Source organism: Juglans regia, chromosome 5 (assembly GCF_001411555.2).
Source record: "Juglans regia cultivar Chandler chromosome 5, Walnut 2.0, whole genome shotgun sequence".
Classification (NCBI taxonomy): domain Eukaryota; kingdom Viridiplantae; phylum Streptophyta; class Magnoliopsida; order Fagales; family Juglandaceae; genus Juglans; species Juglans regia.
In genome coordinates this window covers 15,377,985-15,396,927 of record NC_049905.1, presented here as the reverse complement: position 1 = coordinate 15,396,927, position 18,943 = coordinate 15,377,985, and the positions used below count along the sequence as shown (strand labels likewise).

The following is an 18,943-nucleotide window of genomic DNA, read 5'->3' as shown; positions in this document are numbered from 1 at the left end:
ACTTCGACTCTGACAAATCGGAATCGGAGCGAAGCCGGATTTGGAGTTGAATTTTCAGATTTTTACTTAGTCCTAATTGAGACATGGGTGCCAATCTTTCAAAGCAAAGAGAGGAAGTCTCATTCTCGGGAATGGGAAAGGGGAAGGGGCAAGGAGGTCAGGAGAGGTTTGATTTTTTTTTTATCTCTTGAGCCCTAGTTTGGTCTTTTCTCATTGTGCTAACGTGGCCAACGTGTGCGCACTATGCAGTGTGTTAAAATAAAGGCTTCATGGAATAAGTTAGAGAGATTAGAAAAATTCTACGCGTCATCACCTACATCACACACCAACATGTGATTTATCATTTTTATTCTTTTATTTAAACATATATATTGATGTGTAAATATTTACATTTAAATAGAATGACAAATTACATGTTGGTGTTTGGTGTAGGATATGATAAGTAACATTTCTCGTATTGTTATGCCCCATTTGAAATTTGAATTGAATTGAAATCAATATAATTTTAAACTAAATCTAACATCTAAATACCTAATTATCAAATCACTAAACTCATCTCAACTCAAAACCTTTTTACACGTAGAATTTACAATTTTTTTCAACTCAACACCTCTTTACATGTGGGACTCATAACCTTTTTCAACTTCTCATGAATACAATTAAATTAATCTTAACATCTAAATACATCTAAACTCATCTTAGGTAGGCCCCACAAAACTCACTCTACCATCTCAATTCACTATTATTCATAGAAAACTCAATTCGGTTCAACATCAAAATGGGGCCTTAATATTCTTTGATGAGAAGTTACATGAGTGTTAACACTCCCTACCAAGATCCATTTGGGGCGTTACAAGTATAACATATTACAACCATTATTCTAGCATAATGCCTCATTCTCTTCCGATTTAATTACTGAAAGGACAACATTTTCGGCCTTGTGATCATGTTTTCCTGTTGAAGAAAATCTTTGAACCATAAAGCAGAGTGTTTCATATATCTTCTCAACCCGTTTTTGAAATCTACGTAATTGATGCCAAGCCGCAATGTATATCCCAATTCCCATTCGAAGTCATCGAGAAATGACCAGATGTAATACCCTTTAACGTCAACTCCATCCCTGCAAAAACCATATTGGTTAAAATCTTTGACATTAGAATCTTAAAGATATTTATATTTGATGTGAGGGAATCCGTGGGCATCAGTATTTTACAATCTTTATTGACCATGCAACACATTCACTTTACATAATGTACAAGTACATGATGTACTATTACAACTTGAAAATGTTTTTTCAACCCCACAAGCAGCCTAATTCGCCTTGGGTTTCTTTGTACATATCAGCATCTTAGCTAGCTCATTCAATTAGTAAGTTGGTAAGTGATATGAGTTACATGGCTACCACCATGTTTCAAATTGAAAGTTTTTTTTTTCCAACCTATCAAGTGTTTACTTTACACCCTTGGATATTTCTAGAGTGTTAACTACCTCTCAAGAACAATGCCAATTGTTGTTAGCTTTTGCTTATTTGAAGTCTTCATCTGACACATTTCCTTCCTCTTATGCAGTTGTAATTGTTCTTTCTCAATCCTTTGCACTGCAAAATTGACCAGGTAATTTTGTTTTTTGTTCTACAATCTTTCGTTTGAAACCAATGATCACTCTGTTTTTCTTTAGGTACAAACTTTCCTAAAACAACTTTTCATGACTCCTCGATTACATACACAGGTGCCACAGATTATACTGTTCACAGCATGTTTTGCATCCATCACTTCCACTCTTCACACTTCAGTTAAATTTTTCTTTCAAATTTACTCTCAGTCTGCAAGTTAATTACTTCACAGGATTATGATTGTAAAAGATTACGAACTTTCTGTTTTTTTTCGTTTCTGGTTGGTGATGCTGTTTGTGGGAGGTTGAGTGAGTGATTTACTGCAAGTCTGAGTAGGCATACGTGCCGAATGCTGTTGTTATCGATCGTAAGCTTTTTGAGGTAGTTAAAGATGGGCGATGGGTGGCTATCACAGAGAGGGGTGGAAGTTTGTGTGGGCTTTTGCAGGTTTATATGGTTCAAATGTAGACAACGATAGACCGGAGGAACTTGCTGGGTTACATAGCTGGTGGGATGGGAGCTTCCTTGGTGTATAGAAGGGGATTTTATATGTAATCAGATTTCCTAGTGAATAATCGGATGAGAGTAGCCCAGCAATGACAGAGTTCTCAGATTGTATCTTTGACTTAAATCTGCTGGATATTTCTCTACTAGGGGGTTCCTTCACTTGGTCGAATAATCAGCATGGTCCTGACTATACAGATTCCTAATTTCACCGGAGTGGGAGGTGCACTATCTTGAAGTGTGCCAAAAGAGGCTGCCACGTCTTTGCTAGGACCATTTTCCTATATTGTTGGACTGTGGCAGCATTCGAAGCGAGCGTCGATACTTCAAGTTTGAAAACATGTGGTTGAAAAGTGAAGGCTTTGTGGATAAGGTTAGGCAATGGTGGTCTTCTTATCAGTTCCATGGTAACCCCTCATACATCTTAGCTTGTAAGTTAAAAGTTTTGAAAAATGACCTTAAACTTTGGAATTCACAATTCTTTGGAGATATAGGGGAGCGAAAAAAATTCATGGTGGAGGAGTTACAACAGTTTGAACAGTTACTGGAGGCTAGAGCCGTTTTACCGGAAAAGCTATTGCGCAAGTCAGAGTTGGTTGCATAATTATAAAGAATACTATCCTTGGAGGAGATTTCTTGGCACCAGAAGTCGAGAGCTTTGTGGCCGGGGACCGGAGTACTAAGTTCTTCCATAAAGTTGCTAACTCTCATAGAAGAACTAATACCATCGAAATGTTGAACATTAATGATATGGAATGTAAGGAGGCCCTTTTGATTCGTGACCATGTGGTGGATTTCTATGAACAACTGCTAACAAAACGTGAGGGATGGAGGTCAAAGCTGGATGGTCTTGTCTTTGACACTATTGAGCCTCAGGAAGCCTCTTGGTTGGAGAGGCATTTTGAGGAGAAGGAAGTGTATGATGTAGTCAAACGTATGAGTAAAGATAAAGCTCCAGGCCCAGATGGTTTCTTGATGAGTTTCTTCCAATCTTGTTGGGAGGTGGTGAAAGTGGACATTATGAATGTGTTTTAAGAAGTATCATTGGTTGGAGAGTTTGAGAAAAGCCTAAATGCTACTTTTATTGCGTTGATTCCAAAAAAGACTGGTGCGGTGGAGGTTAAGGATTTTCGACCCATTAGCCTTGTGAATGAAGTGTATAAAATTATATCCATGGTTCTTGCTAACAGATTGGGGGCGGTTTTGGGCAAGATCATTTCGAAACCACAAAATGCATTTGTTAGGGGGAGACAAATTTTGGATTAAGTCCTTGTAGCGAATGAGGGCCTGGATAGCAGATTAAAGGCTGGCTCCACAGGTATTATTTGTAAGTTAGATATGAATAAGGCATATGACCATGTAAATTGGGATTTCCTCTTGTATTTGTTGGGGAGATGCGGCTTTGGGCCTAGGTGGCGTACTTGGATTAGTTGGTGCATTTCTACAGCCAGATTCTTAGTATTGATTAATGGATGTCCTACCGGCTTCTTCAACAGCTCTCGAGGTCTAAGGCAAGGAGATCCTTTGTCTCCACTTCTCTTTATTATCATTATGGAGGCTTTGAGTAGGATGACATCGGCGGCAGTTACGCATGGGTTTGTGACTGGATTTCTGATTGGTGATCCCAATAGGGGCATTATTACTGTTTCATTTACTTTTTGTAGATGATACGCTCATATTCTATGAGGCAGATCGAAACCGGTTGAGGGCATTGAAGGCTTTGTTACTATGCTTCAAAGCGGCGTCAGACTTGAAAGTGAATTTTGACAAGTCAGAGTTAGTGCTAGTGGGGAACGTGAGCAATACTAGGCATCTCGCTAGTATTCTTGGGTGCAAGGTAGCCTCTCTTCCTATTACCTACTTGGGATTGCCATTGGGGGTTGCAGCAAGGGCCTCATCCATATGAGATTCAGTCATAGAGAAGATAGGAAGGAAATTGGCAAGATGGAAAAGATGACTGTTTGACTCTTATCAAGAGTACCCTTTCTAACTTACCTACATACTTTTTATCTTTGTTTCAGTTGCCTGCCAGGGTAGTGGCTCGGATTGATAAATTGTACCATGATTTTCTATGGGATGGGATAGGGGATGAATTCAAATTTTACCTGGTCAGCTGGGATAAGGTGTGTACACCACTCTCGTCCGGTGGTTTGGATATAAAAAATCTGAGAACTTTCAATCGGGCCCTGCTTGGGAAGTAGTTATGGAGGTACAATAAGGAGATAGAAGCCCTATGGAAGCTGGTGATTGATTGTAAATATGAAAGCATGTGGGGAGGCTGGTGTACTGAAGAGGTGTACGGGGCTAGAGGGGTGAGAGTTTGGAAACACATTAGAAAGGGGTGGGGGGATTTTAGTAGCCATTCTAAGTGAAAGAGGCTGGGGGGGGGGGGGGGGGAGTTCTTGCATTAAGTTTTAGAAGGAACATATGGTGTGAGAGACAGAAAAGATACATTTCCAGCTATTTTTCAATTGGCATGCAACCAGAAAGCTTCAATAGAGGACCTTATGCTTCTAACAGGGGACCAAGTGTAGTGGAACGTCACATTTAGTAGAGCGGCGCAAAACTGGGAAGTGGACATCTTATAGGCTTTTTTCAGCATTCTTTATTCTGTGAAGCCGAGTAGACAACAAGTCGATAGGATGTGGTGGACTCCCGCGAGTAAAGGCATTTTCTCAGTTCGATCCTTTTATAAGTCTCTTTCCCAAGTTGCAAACATCCCGTTCCCATGGAGGAGAATCTGAAGAAATAAGACGCTTCTGAAAGTGATCTTCTTTACTTGGACAGCAGCATTGGGGAAGATTCTGACTACCGACAATCTGAGAAAGTGCTGATTAGTTATACTAGACTAGTGTTGCATGTGCGAGAGATCTGGCAAGACAGTGGAACACCTCTTACCACATTGCGAGACTATTAGAGCCTTGTGGGTTGAAGTCTTTAGCCAGATAGAGTTAGCCTTTGTTATGCCTGCAACGGTGGTAGATCAATTGGCCAGCTGGACACTTCCGAGAGGAGTTCAACAAATCAAGGCAGTGTGGAATATGAACCCGATCTGTATTATGTGATGTATATGGCAAGAGCGCAACGGTCGGACTTTCAAAAACAAAGAGCGGTCTCTGGAGGAACTTAGAACGTTATTTTTCCGTATTTTATTTCTATGGGCCATTGCTTTAGATTTTAATGGCCTGAATTTTCATGACTTTCTAGTTTCCCTTACTTCGACCTAGATAGGTCTTATCTCTTGTATACCATCTTGTGTATTTGGACTTTGCCTATCTCTATTAATATATCTTTGATTACTTATAAAAAAAAAATTACTTCACAGATTTTTTTTATATATTTATACTTTATTTTTGCTTTATTCAAAACCTAGCTTAGTGTAATATGATTTGGATAGAGGGTCTTTATGTTCTATGACAATCAGTTCCAAGTGCGCTGCAAAAACCTTATTGTAAACATGTTGACTCAACCTATGTTAATTCTGTAATAAACTCCAAATTTGATCTTTAACATTGTCAATTAGGATGTCCTTCTTCATCCAGATTACAACTTGTGTCTAATATTGTTCCAAGGATTTCTTTTCAAAACAATCAAGTTCCCCATTGTACTGTTTACCCATTTGCCTTTTGAACTTCTATATAAAACATCACCTAACTATACCTCAACCTTAAGTCACAAGAGATCTAAGTTTGGACCTGTAGGTAGGAGTGTGTATCTTGGATACATTTTTGGTATCAAAGGAACAAAGTTTATGATTTAGAATCACATTCTTCTTTTATATCTCGAGATTGAACATATTGTAAGTCTATTTTTCATGACATTCTATTACTCATAACACAAGAAGTCTTCAATTCCCTTTCTCCATTCTTCAACTTCTACCGTCGCAATCCTACCTAAACCCCATTCTTGAGATCCCTATAGTTAGTTCTTCACCTTTTCCATCATCATCTATTTTTGCTCATCCAGTTTCAAATTCTTCAATTATTGATCCTGCCATTGTTATTCTAAATAAAACTAAAAAGTTCGAACCCTTGACTTCCTTCTCTTAGTGATCCTTCTTATTTTCCACCCTTCAAAAATCCCCTCGAGTACACAAAATCCCAGGCTATTTGCTGGATTATCTCTGTGATCTTGCTTTTCTTTTATTGATTCTGCATCTTCTGCAAGTTCTGCTTCAATATCATATGGTATTTCTGCCATTCTCTTTTATTCAAAGTTTTGTTCTAATCCTACAGCTTTTCAGTTAGCACTTTCTTCGCATTTGGAGTCTGGATTTTATCACCAATCAGTCCAGCATTCTCTTTAAAGAGATGCTATGGCTGCTGAAATAGCAGCTTTAGAAGAAAAAAAGAAGTGGACTTGTACTCAGTTTGTAAAATTCCCATTGGCTATAAATGGGTTCATATAATTAAATAGAAAGTTGGTGGGACAATTCAGAGATATAGGGAACTATTGGTATTTAAGGACTATACTCAGCAGAATGGATGGATTATTTTAAAACCCTTTCACGTGTGGCAAAAATGGTGACTGTTATGTGCATTCTTGTTCTTGCTATTGTGTTTGATTGATATTTGGTTCATTTATACGTTACTAATGCATTTTAACATGGAGATTTTGATGAAATACTTTATATATATATATATATATATATATATATATGTCATTGCATAGATTTGAATCAAAATACAAGAAGCACGATGGAAAAAAATTATTGCCATATTTATACAAGTATATGCATGCATTGATACTCACTTGATAGCGTTTAACAGACTTGATAGATGGAGGCGAATGTATCTTAACCTTGAGCTATCACTGAGAAAATCTTCAATCGGCAACGAGCTATTATTTACATCAATAAATCCTAAAAAGAAAAAAAGCAAATGAATTGCTTTTGACATACATGGCAAAAGTTTAAATACACAACAGATATAGGAGTAAAACAACGTTTTACCGTTTTCTGTGATGAAAATAGGTGGATTACAGAAATTCCTCTTTACATATAGCGTAAGTTCTTGGATTCCCCTTGGATAAATGTAAAGCCAAGAAGTAGAGGTCTACAAAACCATTTACGACAAACTTCACTTAGTAATCTTTATATGGAACATGGGAATGCAAGTAAGTATGTACATGAGAGTACGAAACTGCGAGAGATTTACCGGTTCACCAATAGGAATGCCATCTTTCTCCGCTGCGCCAATGTATGGTGTGTCCATGTGAGAACAAGTGATAAATATTTAAACTGATGCTCTCATAAAAAATGGGGCTTTTGAACTTACTGGTTAGATTTACATGGCTATCCGTTGTGTAACTTAGATTGACGCTACTAGAGGATGTAGAGTCATCTGCATATCTTGCAGTGTAGTAATTTACCCCAAGAAAATTAAAAGACCCCTTTAGCATATTGGATTCTGCTTCAGTAAATTTGGGCAGTCGATTTCCCACCAAAGCTCGCATGGACTCTGGATAGTCACCATATGTAACTGGATTAACAAACCTATACAGATGATATTATGAGTTAGATATTGAAATCGTCATAATTCAGTTATTTATTCCGAAAAATTCTTCTCATCAGTCATTATTCACTACCCCTATGAAAAAAAAAAATTATAGGATTGGGGTGTGAAAGTGAATAGTAGCTGATGCATAGAATTCCTCATTTATTCCTATTTCAAAATGAATTCAATGCTACAAACTTCATCCTCGGTTCTTATATGAGCTATATAGTTTTTCTCCACAATCTTATCATAGTACTCACCATCCAAAAGCAAAATCAAGAGCTCTAGCAGCAGCTTTGGTGCTAGCATCTGTTTGGCATTTGGGCACCATCCAAAAAGTTGATACAGTAATCCCAATGTCTCCCATTTGAGAAGCCTGCAATAATTAAATTTCATATGCATCCTGACATGATGGCTGTAAATCTCACAAGATTATCATCTCATAAGAATTCCATACTAGGAAAAAAACAAAAAAATATATGAGCAGATTCACACATGTATATGCTGCGCACATACGCGTATAACTATTTTAATTAGGATATTAATTATCAAGTTGCCAAAAAGTATCAATTGCTAAACAAATATTCCGAAAATAGATGACGACGCCTTCCTAACATAATTGATAAAATGTTTGGTATAAACATAAACCTGGTACTTTTCTCTGTACAATTTTACAGCGGTTGCATGAGAAAGAAGGATGTTATGCGCTACAACATAGGGTTCCGTCGCAGAGTTCCCAGCCGCGCAATTTCCTTCATAGGTTGAACATCGACCCGGTGCTGTGTTTCCAGTTGCATATCCTTCGCTGCTAAAAGTATTTGGCTCATTGAAAGTGGCCCAATACTTGACTCTATCCCCAAATTGTTTGAAGCAGAAGTCCGCATAGTCGTGATATTCATTCCTAATGATTGGAAGAGAATAAACAATCACCAATATTTAAGTTAGTGGCCGGTATGATTGGGAAAAGAGAAAATACCAAATACCTCGATAAAAACTCCAGCGCATCAGGTGAAAGACAAAAATACACGTTATTTGAGTGATATAATATTTAAATTAAAATAAATTAAATTCCTTATAAATAATAGTAAATTGAAATGAAAAAATAAATTTTATAAAATTTACTTAAAATAAGTTTAGATGTATTTAAATGTTAAGATGAATTTAGATATATTTTTGAGAAGTTAAAAAAATTATGAGTTTCGTATGTAAATAAGTGTTGAGTTGAAAAAAATTATAGATCTCACGTATAAAGAAATTTTGAGTTGAGATGAGTTTAATAATTTAAAAGTTAAGTATTTAAATGTTAGACTCAACTTAAAATTAGACTGAATTAAATTCATCTCAATTCAATTCAAATTCCAAACCTACCTTATTGTGTGTATAAATGTAGGACAACATGAAACTCTTATTGAGTAACTAGAGTTTGCTTGATGTGCCTTTTTTCCTTCCACTTGATATCTTTAAGTTCGGGTGAGAACTTGAGGGGACTTTATCCGTACGAGTAAGAAGATTATTGGAGGTTTGGATAATCACGTACTCTCAAAATATTTTATTATTATTTTTTATCTACTTTTTATTACTATTTATTACTTATCACTATTATTTAATATTCTATTATTATTTTTCATTACTTTTTCACAACTATTCACAAATATTTTCAAACACTCTCTTTCACTATCCAAACGTGAAAAAATAAGTGAAAGAGATAAATACATGAAAAACAATAAATATTATGGAGTCTACACTATATGTCTATCTCTCTTACTTAAAGGGTGTTGTCCAGCAGTAATTCCTGAGCGTGCCCTCTAGACAAAATCTATTCTTTTTATTTTTTATATTTTTTTAACATCTTTAAAATATTTTTTTTAAAAAAATATTAATATACTAATAATCACTTCTTTAATTAGTAAGCAAAATAAAATTAAAAAAAAATTAAATGCATGAATTGTCAAAATGAATAGACAAAATGAGAGGACATACTAGTATTATTCCTTAAAACCGTTAAATTCGAACAACAATTCGAGACAACCTTGATCCAAGAAGAAGTAATACAACTACCGAGTGACTAGTGATATTGTTTGACTTTAATGCATAACTGAGGATGTGATAAACTCCCTAGATTGCACATACTTTTTCCCACTCATTGACATTGTGTGTTTCTTATATGTTGAGATGTCGATATATGGTATTTCAAACTTACACAATCTTCGTGCTCAGGAATCCACCATACTCATCTTCAAGTGCTTGTGGAAGGTCCCAATGGAATAAAGTTACAAATGGTTTTATATCTGCTCATCGTCATTCATGTTAAAATTAGGCAGAATTCAAGTGAATGTGCCAAAGCAAATCATCATGTGTAGGTGGAGATCGAGGGAGAATGAACTTTACCATTACATAGGAGCTCATCGATGAGTTCATTGTAATATCTCACACCTTCCGGGTTTATTCCTCCGCTAAGTTTTCCCTCTAAGCAAATAAAATAAACTCCCATTTATATAAGAATTTTTTGATTGAAAATAGACTTCATTTCATTCAATAAAACCGAAATGACAGCTGTGACTTCATTTCATTTCATTCATATAGTAATTAAATATCACTTGCAAAAATTAATTTGGTTTATTCTTAAAATGCAATTTTTTTAGTTTTACGTTAAAAAGGAAAGGAAGGGTCGAGAATGATCTTACTAGGTAGTACTCGGGACCACGAGATGGAGAATCTAAAGGAATCTAAACCGACTTCTTTCATCAGAGCTACATCCTCCTGAGACACAAACATAGCATTATACGTACATTGCTACTTTTTCTTATCAAAATAATAGTGATGAGATGACTTTGTCTAAGAGGCCCATCGACATATGGTCAATTAAATCATACCTTGAAACGATAATAAAAATCTTCAGCTACATCCCCTGTACTATGGTCAATAATCTTATCTGTAGAAAAACCATTACAAAAGAGTTTATTTGCTAGAATTGAATTTTATGGCGTAATATCTTAGTAATTAATTCATGAAAAAAAAAATACATTTTGTTTTTTATTTTTTAAATGGGTCATATGAAAGGTGTTGACTTTGAACCTATCTTTTCATGGATTAAAAAAAAGAAGTGATACAGTCACAAAAATTCACATAAAAATAAACTTATAAATTGATAGAGTTTCAAATGATATTTTAAATCTACTTTAGATTGTAAAGCATCGCGTCAAGATATGTTAATTTATTAACTTACTTTTTTAAAAATATTTCTTTGTATTTAAAGCATTTTACAATAAAAAAAGAAAATAGTGAAAGCACTGATTGGATGAATTTTGGAAAAACAAGCTATGACGTTATTTTAACATTAGAATAATATCTATCCATTTTGTCTTATCATTTTAATCGCTCATATATTTAACTTTTTTTATTTTTATTTATTTATTAAAAAAGTAACTATTAGTATGTTAATATTTATTTTTATATTCTTTTAAAAATATTCAAAAATAAATTAAAAAAAATTAAAAAAAAAAAGTTTACCTAGGACACACCCAACTGCCACTGCTAGCTTGCACACCAGCAGCAGTCCTAACATTAAACCGCACGATTACTTAAAAGAATATATAATACAGCATGCATGATTAGATTTAGGATCGTGCTACAGCCCCCGCTGGGGGCTCCCGCTGGGGGCTGTAGCATATATTGTATGTGATTTTTTTTAAGTTGTTTTTTATATAATTTTTTTTAATATTTTTTAAAAAATAAAATAAATTTAGAACATTATTAAAAATACTTTCTTAATTAAGAAGTAAAAAAAAAAGTTATTAAAAAATACTTCCTTAATCATGAAGTAAAATAAAAAATCATAAAAAAATATTTTATATTTTACTTCGTGATTAAGCAAGTATTATTTAATAATATTATAAATTTTTTTATTTTTTAAAAATATTTAAAATTATTAAAAATATCTATATAAAAAAAAATTAAAAAATACACATAATAAAATACACTAGAGCTCCGGCGGGAGCTCCCAGCGGGAGCCCCCAGCGGGTGCTCCAGCATTTTCCTTAGATTTATTGGGAGATTCGGATGCAGGTCCAATCGGCCCATTTGTACAAGGCGGATAATCGGATCAAGTATCTGTCCCACAGTCACCGGTAAGGTATCCGGATAACAGAGTTTGTAATAATATCTACCATCTTGTTTTTGTTAAATGTTTTAAAAATTAAAATAAAGTACTAAATTAAATCTGTATTAACAAATGAAAAATGCTATTTTGTTCACTTATTTTATCTATTTATTTTGACACATTATGTATTTTAATTTTTTTATTTAATAATTATAAAAGTGATTATTTATATATTTATTTATTTTTTATATTTTTTAAAAATATTTTAAAATGATAAAAAATCTGAATTAAAAAATAAAAAATAAAAATAAAATGTTGAATTTAGCTTAACTATCAGATTGAGCAGATTACTCTACCTCCAGAATAGCCCGACTTTTAACAAATAGATATATAAAAAACTAAAAAACAAACCACCCACGAGAGTGGCTCTCACACGTGGTCACCAAGGGTACTCCTCCACAGTGTGGCCCTCGCGGTTCAATTATCTTGTTTTTTTTTTTTTTTTTGTTGTATCAGTTTTAAATTTAATTTCTATTTTAATTTTTCAAATTTCAAAATTCTATAAATCTGCGTTATCCATCAAGATGTAAATATATATTTGTTCTAGATATCCGGATCTATAATGTTGATTCGTTCTAGATATCCAGATCCACGTACCAGCATTTGAGTCAACGTGCATATTTAGAATTGTGGTAGGAATTATAGTTTATAATTTTAGGGTTTAAAACTTATAATTTAAGTAATAAAGTTTATTATTAAAAAATTATTTACTGTTTGATAACTATATATTTAAAACACTTTTAAAAATTTTACGTTTATTTGAAAAAAAAATTAAAAAAATATTTTTGAAATATAAATTACGATTATTTGAATTTTTAAAAATTATGATCATATTTTTAAAAATTGAAAGTTGTAATTATCTAAAAATTGTATGTGTATTTTCGTTCATTGACAATCTTTTTAAAATTCGAATTAAGATTTGCATTATTCGAAAAAGCACGTTTGAGACTTTTACTCAAACGTAGATTTTAGCTTATTTGTGATTAAAAGTACTTTAATAGATAATACTCAAACAATTTAATTTTTTTATTAAAAAGTTTATAAGATTATTTAAATATTTTTTAAGATTCCTACCATAACCCAAACAAGTCCTACATCTAGACGCAAATACCAACATACTTAGATAAAGATGAAGATTTTTCCAAATATCCGAATTTGAATATCCACATCCGGATCTGATATTTCCGAATAAAGATTTTCCCAAATATACAATTTGGATTCAATCGGGATGAACGGTAGTAATTCTTAAGGACTCATTTTAATATTACAACTTTATCAAATTTTTATATAAAATAAAATAAATAATTTAATTTTTTGAAATTTTAAAATAAAAATAATATTAAAAAAAAAAATTTTAATAATATTTTATTCAAATTTTAACTTTAATCTCAACTCAATTCATCTCATTTCATCTCATCTGTAAAAATAAACGAAACCATCCTATAAGTTAATGATACACATCTCATTTGACTCATATGGTTCATGCTATACTTACTGTCATTCACAAACTAGTACATCAATATGTTTAATATGTGATGGTATAATAATGTAACTAAAAAGTGAATTACTTCATACGAGGAGATCATATATCTTAATCCTACAGTGGTATAGAGAATAAAAATTTTTTGGTCTACAAATAAGTATTTTTAAAAATAAATCTATAAACTAACGTGATTTGATGTCTTATGTTAAATTTTATAATTTATTTTTAATGTAAAGTATATTTAATGTATTACATCGAGTTATGCTAATTATTTCTGAATTTATTTTTATTAGATTTTTTGTAAATGTAGTATAATTTTATTAGATTTTTTTTATAAATCTAGTACCAATTTTCTCTTTCATTTTCTAATCTTCCCATTTCAACGAGATGTAAACCTTCCTTTTATTGTTTCGTTTTTGAAGTCCCCTCCCACCCTCTGCCTCCCTCGCCCCTTCCTTCCCTCTTACAAAAACAAAAAAATCAATGGTAACTTGTACTTAATTCGCACCATCAGACCAATATGGTAAAAACTATATAACGTACGTCTGGAAATTAAGAATATTGTATCAGAAAGAAAATAAAGATGCAGAGAGAGAGAGAGGGAGAGAGAGAGAGACCTGGATGCATCCAAGTGAAAGTATCCCAAATGCTTGGCCCTTTGCCATCCTGATATGCTGCCCCTTCATACTTAAGATCAGGAAAAGATCAAAACACTGTAATGAACAAATACATATATATATATATATATATATAAATGTTGTTAGCTAGCTAGGGAATTACTAACACATGAGCATTAATAATTACCTGGTAAGCACTTGAGCCTGCTCCAAATACAAAACCGGCCGGAAAATCTCTCCGGTCGAGACCCTCTGTGCAAGCAAAACAATAGAGCAGCAGGACCAGAAGGTAGAAGAAGAACGTGAGGCCGTTCTTATGAAGTATTAATTCCATTTCTTGATCATATCTTGTTCGTCCGGCCTCTTGCCCTCTCCAATCCCCTTCTCCTGGCCTTTTTGGGCATTAATAATTCAAACTTACTAATTAGGAGATGCATCAATTTAACCATTGGATCAAGTTCTAAAGGGACCACTTTACCCACGTGAGCTTTTTCTATATATTTTTAATCTATCTACTATTTATATTTATACTTTATGTATTATTCTTTGCTCATCGGGACCCATCGCATGCCCTGAAAAGCTAGGGCGCCATTAATATGCATGCCCTTTATTTACGTGGACTGTTTGTTGGAAAGCTAATATTTATACTATGGCATTTCTTGGGTTGCTGCGATATCGGATCGAAGGCCTTCCATGCATCCCACCTACCTAAGTTTATTTCATGGTTAGATGAAGTAGCGCGTAGGTTAGGTAACATGAATGTTAGTTGCACAGGTTGTTCTTTAATAATTATAAACATACCGCAATACAATAGAGACATCTTTTTCTACAATATATCATGTGCTTGCCTTTCGAGCAACGTGTCTCTGAATTCATAGCAGTACTGATTGTAAAGCTTGTTTTTAAAGATAGAGAGCTAGCAGCCTAGCCATTCGAAATTAATTGCCTGCGTCAAAAGTAAAGGAAAAAGGAGTTGCAGTACTCCTGTGTGTTAACTAGCATAATCAACATAATGTGGTCGTGGAAGACTCCTACATCACGTCTAGATAAACAAGCTACGACACATACGGTCTCACTACAACTTCTAGTCACAATTTAATAGTCTGGTTATCGGACTATTCGAAAACCTCTTCAAGCGGTTTTTCTTTAGGGGAAAATGAGTGGAAGCTAAATTTTGACTTCATATCCCTCTTTTTTATTTTTATTTTCACTGGCATTGCTTTGTTTGCTTTGGGATGATTGTTGGGGACTCCCACCTCATTGAATCTTGTATCATGTAACCCTTAGTTTATCTATGAAACTGCTTACTTAGAAAAAAAAAGAAAAAGAAAAAAAAGAAGAAGAAGATGCATACTGATCTACAATTGAAATGTTATATATGGAGCTTCTATTGCATTCAATACTCATTGATGAATGTAGGTGATGCAAGAGATTCCACATTATTTAGGACGGAGAAATTCTTGTACTTTATAATAATATCAATGGAGCTCCAATTATACCATTGACTACTCCTTTTAGAGTAGATTTCATATATTGATTTAATCTTCCCTTTAAAACGTTTAGAAAGTGAGAACACATCCTACTATTAAAACCACATGGTTAATGTTAGAAATTCTATATTAGAGTACATTAGAAACAACTCTAACAACAGATTTTGGATTGGGTGCAGGTTTTGTTCATTTGATATCATCCTTGTCGATGATGGAGTTGTGCCACGTGGTAAAATCAGAACAACACTCTCATATTTCACAATCTAAATACTGAAAATAGAGAGACACATATTTAGAGAGGGATATTTTTCATTTTGTACAAGAACTTGGCACCAAGAGGAACCCTAAGATGGAAAGGTGAAGGAAATCATGATTTGTGATGATACCACTTAAAGCCAAACACTATTCTATCCAACCATTCATTTTATGCCAAACCAAAGAGGATTTCAACCCTAGTGAAACCCTAAATACTTGGAATCCAACTGAAACTCCAAAATCTTGATGAAAACCGAAACCTTAAATGGTTTTCCCAAATCCCAAAAGTTTGCCTATAAACCTTAATTGAACCCGGTTTTAGCTTAATGTTTAATCACTCGATTAAATCACTTACACATGCTATTAATTACTTAAATTCATGTTATTACATTCTTGTTTATTCTTTTAAACCTTATTAATTTTATTGGGTCAAGAAAAATTAGATTTGAGCTCGATAGCAACCCAAACCAAACCCCATTGAAAACCCAAACTAGGCCCAATTGGATAAGGCCCACGAAATTGAACCACCAAGGCAATACTTGTGGATGAAGTTTTCCCCTGCCATGGCAGTCCTTCACTGCCCAAGTCAGCCCCAAATAGAGGTTTATGGGAAGGTCAAGACCCACCTCACCTCCTCTCTCGCATTAGGCAGCAGCAAGGCAAAAAACCATGGGCAGTAGTACCTGGTTTTGTCTGACACCCCACGACTCAAAATGTCTTTCACACACCTCCTATCACTCCTCCAGATGCTTAAGTATCGTCTTTGTCAATTCTCCTTGCATTTGCTCACTTTTCAAGCCTTTTCTTGGAGAGAAAACCAGGGGAGCTCTCAGGTAGTTGTTCTGGCTTACATTGCTTGACTTTTTTGAAGCTATTGTAAGTGTTTTCTCAGAAAGTACCCTTCACATAAGTTTTTCCTTTTCGAGTCTAGTTTTTGTTTGTATATTTTGTGCAATTTTTATGATCATTTTATGAGTGAAAAGTGTTTTTAACTATAAAGAGGTTATATGGGCTATAAACTGGATAGTGTGTGATTTTTTTATTTTTTATGCTAATATACAAGTTTGATGAAGATTCTTTGCATGTTATAAGTTTTTTTTATGAGAGTTTTGCAAAGATCTAAAAAGTTTAAAACTAGGAGTTTGAAAACAGATTTTGTTTTGACTAAGCATGAATTTTTTTTTTTGTGAAAACATGCTCCAATGGCTTTAATATTCACATATAATACCCCTAGGAATTTGATTTACATGTTAGGATGTGATAACCCGGACCTATTTAGATTTCATCTGTATTATTTTTCGTTGCCTTAATATTATCTTAGGGCCATAAAAATTAGGTCTAGATTGATAGAGGCCTTGGACCTGTAGTTTAGCATACAAAGCCCAAGAGAAAGGGCCACTCAAGCCCTTGCATTTTTTACCAACTAAGTGGGCGTGAGCCCAAAAACCCTAGAAAAGCCACAAGCAATGAGGCTTATGCCATTTGTCACGCATGTGAGGCCCATGAATCTGGATGCGATAGTGGGCTAAGGGGAGAGAGAGAAGAGTGTTTGGGAAGCCAAGGGAGGCATGCATGCCTACCCAAGTGACAAGCCATTGAGCTTGCCACATGTCACTCATGCATGTAGGCTTCTATAGGGGTGTGCAAAATTTCAAGAATTCCGACTCCGTTCGACCTCCGCTCCGACACCGACTCCGACGGAGTCGGAGTTGTCGGAATTCGGAGCAGCTCCGAATAGTTATTTGGAGTCGAAGTCGGAGTCGGAGCTCCAAGGAGCTCCGAATCCGACTCCAAATTTTTTTTTAAACCCAGCTGTAAAACGACGTCGTTTTACAACTGGGTTTAAAAAAAAATTATTGAACGACACCGTTCCACTTAATATGGAACGGCGTCGTTTCATATGTCTTCCTTCTTCATACGTCCCCCCCCCCCTTCTTCTTCTTCTTCTTCTTCCTCTTCCTTCTTCAGTTCTTCTTCCTTCTCCCTTCTCTCTCTCGTCTCCCGTCCCAGTGACTGAACCAGTGAACTGTGGAGCCGTCCTCACGTCTTGTGTCTTTCTTGTCAGCGTGCCGCTGTTCGTCGTTGCTCCTCCGTGCCGCCGTTCCTCGTTGCTCTTCTGTTCAGCTTCCACCTACGGTGAGCCCTAAATTTATAAGCCCTAAATTTAATTCAAGCACGTCTCTTATGAATTGGAGCCAGCAGTTGTGATTCTTGTGAATTGGTTGTATTGAATAGTGAATATAGTCCCAACACGGTGCTCAAAACCCTGAATTTTACATTGTATTGCAGACTTGCGCTCGAGCGAGGTGTCGAGCGCAAGTCGAGCGCACGTTGTATTGAACATTGGCTCGAGCGATATGTCGAGCGGAAGTCGAGCGAACCTCTCTGGAAGAGTTATGCTCGAGCGCCACATCGAGCTCAGGTCGAGCGAACCTCTCTGGATGGATTCTGCTCGAGCGCCACGTCGAGCGCACCTCGAGCGAACCTCTCTGTATGAGTTCTGCTCGAGCGCACATCGAGCGAACCTTTCTGGATGGGTTCTGCTCGAGCGCCACATCGAGCGCACATCGAGTGAACCTCTCTGTATGGCTTCTGCTCGAGCACATGTCGAGCGCACGTCGAACGAACCTCTCTGGATGGTTTCTGCTCGAGCGCACGTCGAGCGAACCTCTCTGGATGAGTTTTGCTCGAGCGCCACTTCGAGCGCACGTCGAGCAAACCTCTCTGGATGGGTTCCGCTGAGTCGAGCGCACGTCAACCGAACCTCGATGTAATAATACATCGATACAATAATTTATTATGATACAATAATACATGTCCTATTGTATAATACAATAACCTAGTTTATTTTTAAACTAATGTTTTGCTTCTAATTTAATTTTTTCAGCTTCATTGATTGTGATATGGATCCTAGACATAGTGGAGATGATCGTCCACAAGGGGATGTGGCGGATGCCAATGCTACAACTCCTACACCGGTGGGTACTTCCACCCCTAGAGCCACATCTAGGGCAGCTACATCTAGAGCAGCTACATCTTATGCGAGTAGTCGACTCCCACTCCTAGTTGATATAGAGGATGAGGATATGTTCAATGAAGAGGAGGAGGAGATGCCCATTGAACAAGATCAACCACCACGACCTTCTAAAAAGAGGTCGTGGACATGGGAGCATTTCACCAAAATTCCTGGTGAAATTACGAACCCAGTAGCAAGATGCCATTACTATGGATCACTTTGTGGATGCCATTCGAAGAAGCAAGGTACCAGTGTGTTAATAGCACATCTAAATGGTTGCCAAAGATATAAGATAGCGAAGGGATTGCAAGC

At 35.4% G+C, this 18,943-nt stretch overlaps 1 protein-coding gene across 1 annotated transcript; it reads right to left on the bottom strand.

The window, feature by feature from the left end:
* Positions 1–718: 718 nt before the first annotated feature.
* Positions 719–14,332, bottom strand: LOC109006138 (beta-glucosidase 17-like). The gene is made up of 13 exons (XM_035690397.1): positions 14,058–14,332; positions 13,871–13,940; positions 10,485–10,543; positions 10,296–10,371; positions 10,000–10,077; positions 9,812–9,899; positions 8,260–8,512; positions 7,872–7,987; positions 7,393–7,610; positions 7,273–7,304; positions 7,068–7,170; positions 6,869–6,977; positions 719–1,120 (listed from the first exon to the last, which is right to left on the bottom strand). Exons 1-13 carry the CDS (start codon positions 14,202–14,204, stop codon positions 913–915), a joined length of 1,557 nt encoding a protein of 518 aa, XP_035546290.1. The 5' UTR covers positions 14,205–14,332; the 3' UTR covers positions 719–912.
* Positions 14,333–18,943: the final 4,611 nt, after the last annotated feature.

Excerpts from the sequence above, each read along its gene's own strand:
- LOC109006138 (XM_035690397.1), bottom strand. The coding sequence starts at position 14,204 with ATGGAATTAATACTTCATAAGAACGGCCTCACGTTCTTCTTCTACCTT. Across the intron at positions 10,372-10,484 it reads ATTTTTATTATCGTTTCAAG|GAGGATGTAGCTCTGATGAA; the intron begins GTATGATTTAAT and ends TTTGTGTCTCAG. Across the intron at positions 9,900-9,999 it reads CGATGAGCTCCTATGTAATG|ATATAAAACCATTTGTAACT; the intron begins GTAAAGTTCATT and ends GACGATGAGCAG.